General features: G+C 51.3%; 1 protein-coding gene across 1 annotated transcript; it reads right to left on the bottom strand.

Moving 5' to 3' along the window:
• On the bottom strand, positions 1 to 2,470 carry LOC146579049 (uncharacterized). Its single transcript, XM_085269473.1, has 2 exons — positions 849 to 2,470; positions 1 to 614 (listed from the first exon to the last, which is right to left on the bottom strand). Exons 1-2 carry the CDS (start codon positions 2,468 to 2,470, stop codon positions 20 to 22), a joined length of 2,217 nt encoding a protein of 738 aa, XP_085125599.1. The 3' UTR covers positions 1 to 19.
• Between the last annotated feature and the right edge of the window lie 4,487 nt (positions 2,471 to 6,957).

Here is a 6,957-nt window from a genome sequence, read left to right as displayed (position 1 = left end):
CCAGTCCACAGTCTCAGAGTCAGACCGCGCATCCCGCAGCGGTGCAAAAAGAAAACGAAAAGACGCCACAAACAGTCACAGGCGGCCCATCAACACAACAAGAGAGTTCAGGGGGCCTACCTCGAGCCCAACGGCGGTGACGTAGCAGCTCCGGCGGACGGCCCCGGGTCTGGCAGCAGCAGCAAAACAGTTCAGGGGGCCTGCCACGGGTCCGGTGGCAGCGGAACGGTTCTGGTGGCCTGCCACGGGTCCGGTGGCAGCGGCGCTGCTCCTCCGGCGGCCTGCCACGGGTCCGGTGGCGGCGGAACGGTTCTGGTGGCCTGCCACGGGTCCGGTGGCGGCGGCGCTGCTCCGGTGAGCAACAGCGAGGCGTGGCACCAGGCCCATGACGCGCCGACCGCTGACGTGGACGCACCGGACGTAGATGGCGAGGAGGCCGCGCTAGACGTGGAGGTCCCTCCGGTCCGCTGATCTCCGGCTCCGGCTGAGCGGGTCCCTCCTCGGCTGCTGGCAGCGAGAGCTCCTCCTCCTCGGCTGCTGGCAGCGAGAGCTCCTCCTCCTCGGCTGCTGGCAGCGAGAGCTCCTCCTCCTCGGCTGCTGGCAGCGAGAGCTCGCTGAGCTGCTCCTCCGGCTCGCTGAGCTGCTCCTCGGCTGGCGGCTCGCTGAGCTCCCGCTCGAGCGAGAGCTCCTCCTCGGCTGGCAGCGAGAGCTCCTCCTCGGCTGCTGGCAGCGAGAGCTCGCTGAGCTCCTCCTCGGCTGGCGGCTCGCTGAGCTCCTCCTCGGCTGGCGGCTCGCTGAGCTCCTCCTCGGCTGGCAGCGAGAGCTCCTCCTCGGCTGGCAGCGAGAGCTCCTCCTCGGCTGGCAGCGAGAGCTCCTCCTCCGGCTCGCTGAGCTCCTCAGCTGGCAGAGCGGGCTCCTCCTCCGGCTCGCCGAGCTCCTGCTCGGGCATGCTGAGCTCCACAGCTGGCGATGCGGGCTCCTCCGGCTCACCGAGCTCCTGCTCGGGCATGCCGAGCTCCTCCGGCTCGCTGAGCTCCTCAGCTGGCGGTGCGGGCTCCTCCGGCTCGCTGAGCTCCTCAGCTGGCGGTGCGGGCTCCTCCGGCTCGCTGAGCTCCTCAGCTGGCAGAGCGGGCTCCTCCTCCGGCTCGCCAAGCTCCTGCTCGGGCATGCTGAGCTCCACAGCTGGCGATGCGGGCTCCTCCGGCTCACCGAGCTCCTGCTCGGGCATGCCGAGCTCCTCCGGCTCGCTGAGCTCCTCAGCTGGCGGTGCGGGCTCCTCCGGCTCGCTGAGCTCCTCAGCTGGCGGTGCGGGCTCCTCCGGCTCGCTGAGCTCCTCAGCTGGCGGTGCGGGCTCCTCCGGCTCGCTGAGCTCCTGCTCGGGCATGCTGAGCTCCTCCGGCTCGCTGAGCGCCTCAGCTGACGGTGCGAGCTCCTCCGGCTCGCTGAGCTCCTGCTCGGGCATGCTGAGCTCCTCCGGCTCGCTGAGCTCCTCAGCTGGCGGTGCGGGCTCCTCCGGCTCGCTGAGCTCCTGCTCGGGCATGCTGAGCTCCTCCGGCTCGCTGAGCTCCTCAGCTGGCGGTGCGGGCTCCTCCGGCTCGCTGAGCTCCTGCTCGGGCATGCCGAGCTCCTGCTGCAGCTGGACGAAGTCTGAGGTTTCCCGAGCTTGCACCACCCCCCGGGCTTTACGCAGGGTGCCAAGGCAGGCGGAAACTCCCTTGAGCTGGCCGAGGTAGGGGTTTCCCTCCAGGATTGCCTCGATGGCATTTAACCCCACCACTCTTGCCCTTGCGTTGGTGGTGTGAGTTACCCAGTCCATCAGGCGTTGGACGCGTGTGAGGTCGCCCCCTCCGGACAGGGCTGCTGGAGTGGGTAGTGGAATGGAGGCTGCCGCTGGTGGAGAAGACGGCTGAGGGATGACCACATGCGGATGAGATGACGACAGCGCCACAACCGCAGATGGTGAAGCAGCGAGTGGTGTGAAGACCTCTGACCGAGGTGATGTTACCTGCGCTGTCAGCTCGTCCACTGCAGACACAAACACAGATGGTGAGGGAAATGGAAAATTGTCCGTACTACTCACCACAGCCGGCTCTTGAGATGACCGTGGATGTGGCTGCGGTGAGGAACGCTGGCGGCTCGAACGTCGTTTCCGTGTAGACGTCGGGGCCGGCGTCTCAGGCAGTGAAACCACCAGCTGTCCGAGCTGGTGGGCAGCCTGAGGAGGAGAGTGGAGGTGGAGGGTGGAAAGTAGAAAGTCCAGGACCACCGCATTAAGGGAGCCCACCAGCCAGGGGAATTTAAAAAGCATCTCCTGCAGCCGCCTCTCCACGGCGCGACGCAAACCTTCCGCTGGCTTCTCCCACCACAAGTCACACATGCGGTACACTTTGTCCATAATTTCCCTCCTGAGCCTCTCCTCGGAGACCGCTGGGTCCATAAGTGGCGGGATCATTCTGTCACGATGCGGCATGGCACACCGTGGGGATGTGGGGAAGGAGGAGGACCCAGGCGCGGAGCTCAAAGTTCAAGCAGTGTGTTTATTTACAGAGTGAAAACAACGTAACAATAAATCCCCGTGTTCTCCCAGACTCCCGTGTCGTGTCTCCCGTGAATAGTCCGTGTGCTCTCTGCTCCCGTGTCAGCACCCCCCGGTGCTCGCTGCTCTCCGTGCCTTCCACGCTCTCCCTGCGGGAAACAATAACGGCAGCTGTCAGGACACTCAGAATGGCAGGCATACACTTTCTGACTAAACTTAGACAGGGTGACTAACGTGGAGTCTCATGCAATGATCCCGCGTCGGTGGGAGCTCCAAGACTCTCCTAAGTAGCTCCCCCGACGAGGCCTGATCAGCAGCAGGTGTGTGGCTTCGGGTGTGGCCAGTCCCCTTGCAGGGCCACACCCTCCAGGCCTGACGCCGCCTATAAACAAGTGCTCAGCCACCCACACACACATACACACTAGCACAGGGAAGGGGGAGCAACACCAAAATACACAACAACAATAATAATAATAATAATAATAATAATAATAATAATAATAATTATAATAATATAATACATGACTGCTCAGGGATCCTGGGTCGCCCAGTCCCAGGACCCTGACAGTCTCACCACCAATATTTCTGTCGTTGTCTATCCTTTCACTCCCACTGTTTTTCTCTAGCAGATGAATATTGTCTTCTGACTTCTAAACCCATTTACTACAGCTTAGCCCACATACTCAGCCACAAGGTGAGACTCATTGTGATTAAGAGCTATTTAATGGTGGCATTGCCAGCAAACCAACAGCAGACATCACCTAGCAATGTGTAACAATCTAAGGTGAATAAGCATTTTATTACATAAAAAAACTGGGCTACCAACTAATTAATTTCAGCTATCAAAGCAGAAAGATCCCGTCACCAGGTATAAACCAGCCCATAGCAGAAAATCCCTTCTATTCTGCAATGTAGTTGGTAAGACTGGAGACAGTTATACCTTATGTGCTGAATTCAAATAATACGTAATAAATACAAATAAATTCGGGTTTCAAAGTATTCATAACATTCTACCAATAGTAAACGGACAATAAAGAACATTGAATTAGACAATACACGATATATTGTGTGGATGTGAGGGGGAACACCTATAAAAGACACAGCCATCCAATACACATTCTGCAAAAGAGAGCAATAAGGATCATAAATAAAACCACTTCAAGAGAACCATCAAATCCACTTTTTATTAAATGTAATGTTCTTAAAATTAAGGATTTGGTTGACCTCAGAACTGCACACACAACGTATAAAGCGTCAAACACATTTTTGCCCCACAACATTCAGAACCTGTTCCAAATAAGACCAAATACTCATGACCTGAGAGGAATCCTTATGTTCAGGTAGCCTTTAGTAAGGACTAATGTAAAATATTACAGCATTACAGTCACAGGAGTTAGTGCATGGAACACCTATACAGATGAAGTTAAGAAAAGTACTTAAAAACAATACATTCCATGTTAACTAGTTTCAGGCCACATGTTGTTTTTGTTTTTCTCTCTCTCTCCTAACTCTCCTGTGTCTCCTATCTGCCTGACCTGAGCTCAGCTGGGCTCCCGCCCTTGGCCCATGCACCTGTTGTAATCACTCACCTGCTGGGAATCTGCCTGAGCTGCTATTTAATTAAGATGATGGCTCAGAATGCTTCTTTGCTGGATTGTTGAGTAACTCTAGTCAGTACAGCTCTATTAACCTCTGTTTTCCATGTGAAGTTCCAGTCTGTTCTTACTGCGTTTCCTAGTATAGAAATTCCTTGACCCGTCCCTGTTTCCTGATCTGTTCCCCTGAGTATGGCAGTGAGGTGTGAAAAGGATGTTAGCGTGAGTGCTGAAAAAGATTATTAAAGTGGATGTGTGGAGTGTGGAGTGTGTTTTGGATCCGTTTTCCTTCCATCCCTGGATTCCTGGAAACTCCAGTCCCGTGCACTGTATATAATTTCACCTGGTGTGATTGCAATTTAACTTGTGACTTTGATTCTAAATTCAACTGAGTCCATTCCACCCTTGTGAAGCCTTTTCTTCATGTTTATTAATTAAGGTGTGAGTAACCTAAACTTAACCTCATGGGACCTGGGGTCCACAGATGTGGACATCACATTTTGGGTTGTCTAGACCAAAATACTGCATTTTGCTCTACAAGGGCCTGATATCCACTTACGAGGACATCATACTGCCACTGTTCTATTGAAATTTTAAACAAATATGCTCACATGTGGATCTCATTTTTCTCAGAAACAAAAATTAGATTAAAAAAAATTCTTTGTATTTACATTTATCAGGTGTCAATCAGCCCAAATATCAGAGAGAAATTAAAAATGCATGCGATGGAAGAGTTCAGGTCTTAGGAGGTTAAAGTATTCATTAAGGCAGTGGCAGTGCTGTCAAATTCAAGGCCTCGAGGGCCGGTGTCTTGCAGGTTTTAGATATCACCCTGAGTCAATACACCTGAATAAAATGATTAGGTGTTACGTCCCCCCCACCACCACCCACCATCATGGTGGAGGCAAAGGTAGGAAGGAGACAGCAACACCGGACAACCACAATCAATGAAATGGTAAATGGCCTGTATTTATATAGCGCTTTACTAGTCCCTAAGGACCCCAAACACATCCAGTCATCCACCCATTCACACACACATTCACACACTGGTGATGGCAGCTACATTGTAGCCACAGTCACCCTGGGGCGCACTGACAGAGGTGAGGCTGCCGGACACTGGCGCCACCGGGCCCTCTGACCACCACCAGTAGGCAACAGGTGAAGTGTCTTGCCCAAGGACACAACAACCGAGACTGTCCAAGCCGGGGCTCGAACCTGCAACCTTCCGATTACAAGGCGAACTCCCAACTTTTGAGCCACGATGAAGGAGGAGACAACAGGACAGTTAAGAATCAGGCAGGATTTATTGGTTGCTTGCCTTGATCGTCAAACTTAACAAACAAAAGGTGGGGGAGGAGGACTGGGTGGTTGAGCCAAATCAAAGAAATTAATAAAACAAAAAGAGGTCGATAGCTTCCAGGGCCTAACTGAAACAAAAATGCAAAACAAAAAGCCTATCTAGCTACTAGAAAAGGTTAGTGAAAACATACAAAAGTGGCATCAACTGCATAACCTAGTGTGTCTAACAGTTTAAAACCTGCAGCCAGTGTATAGTAGTGATGTGACGTTCTGTATCGAGACTTCGAAGCTTGTGTCGAGTAATGGAGGTGGCGTCCGCGATGCGCGTATCGAGGCCTTTCTTCATTTATGGGAGGAGCTGAAAATGATGATGTCCGAAGCCTCGCTGCCCAGCTGTACCACGTGACTGGTTCATGAAGCGGTTCGAACTTTGCCGCGAGATATGACAGCAATATAAACCCCTCAGACTTCATTCAAAATGTAGGTGTTTGATGGAGAGTTGCGGTTAGTGAGAGTTTGGAGACAGTTTGGAGGTTTATGAGAGTGAGGAGAGAAAGTCAGGAGAGAATGGAGCCAGCTAAGAAGAGGAGGATGTCCTCCCCTGTGTGGGAACATTTTGATTTTATTCCTCCCAACAAGGTATGTTAATTTCTACAGAAGATGTATTTTCATGATACTGATGGTGCAATACAATTTATGTTAAGCGGCTTTACTTTTGTACAAGGTGAAGTGTTTGCTCTGTGCCAGGGAGCTGGGATATAACAACACCTCATCCATGCTCAGGCACTACAGAGCTTTGCATGAGAATAAGGGGAACACCGATTGTGGAGCAAGACCAGGTGAGCATCAAATGCCATGATAATACAGCATGCAGTAATGTTACTAAATGATATAACAAACTTTTCAGGTTGTTTGTTTGTACCTAATAAAGCAGCCACATTGAAATGATGTTTTCCATGTGGTCGTCTCGTTGTGTGTTGCATGAAGAGCTCATTTGTTTAAGCCTCTACATAGTCAAACTGTATTACTGCCATATACTCTGGTTTTCTGAAGACATTGCTGAGAGGTTAACGAGAAAAGTTTCTATTAACTTTTAACCATATTTAGGCACAATGAGGTATTGTTTTGTTGATATAATTTCAAAGAAATTTGATGGTTTTTTATATTTTATTATTTTTGTTATATTTTTATCTCATTACCTTTCCTCTGTTTTTTATAAAGATTAAGACATTCAGTATTTTTATCATTACTATTTTTTCAATCTGATCTCAGGATGGCATTACTTTATCTATAGTAACATTTACTGCCGTGTGACCCAGACAACAAAGTAAAGCTAGTTTTCGGATACGAGCCCAACACGAACCCGACATATTAGCCAGAGGTCCCTTTACTACGGTTCGGAGCCGCAGACCTGTTTTATATATGCGCAGAATAGTTTTCTATACGAGATCGCTGCAATAAGTGCAGCCTTACATGATGTCCACCCTACTGTTACTCATTTTATAATAAGATTTAAAAATTTAGTTG

Source organism: Mchenga conophoros, linkage group LG3 (assembly GCF_057382185.1).
Source record: "Mchenga conophoros isolate Kocher_MC1m ecotype Shallow Benthic linkage group LG3, M_conophoros_male_GT1.1, whole genome shotgun sequence".
NCBI lineage: Eukaryota > Metazoa > Chordata > Actinopteri > Cichliformes > Cichlidae > Mchenga > Mchenga conophoros.
The sequence above is the reverse complement of the archived record's forward strand: the minus strand, read 5'-3'. Positions and strand labels throughout refer to the sequence as shown.

Bases quoted from the DNA above. Each gene is read 5' to 3' on its own strand.
- LOC146579049 (XM_085269473.1), bottom strand. From the start codon at position 2,470: ATGCCGCATCGTGACAGAATGATCCCGCCACTTATGGACCCAGCGGTC. The intron at 615-848 runs GCTCTCGCTGCC...GGAGCAGCTCAG, and splicing joins TCGCTGCCAGCCGAGGAGGA to CGAGCTCTCGCTGCCAGCAG.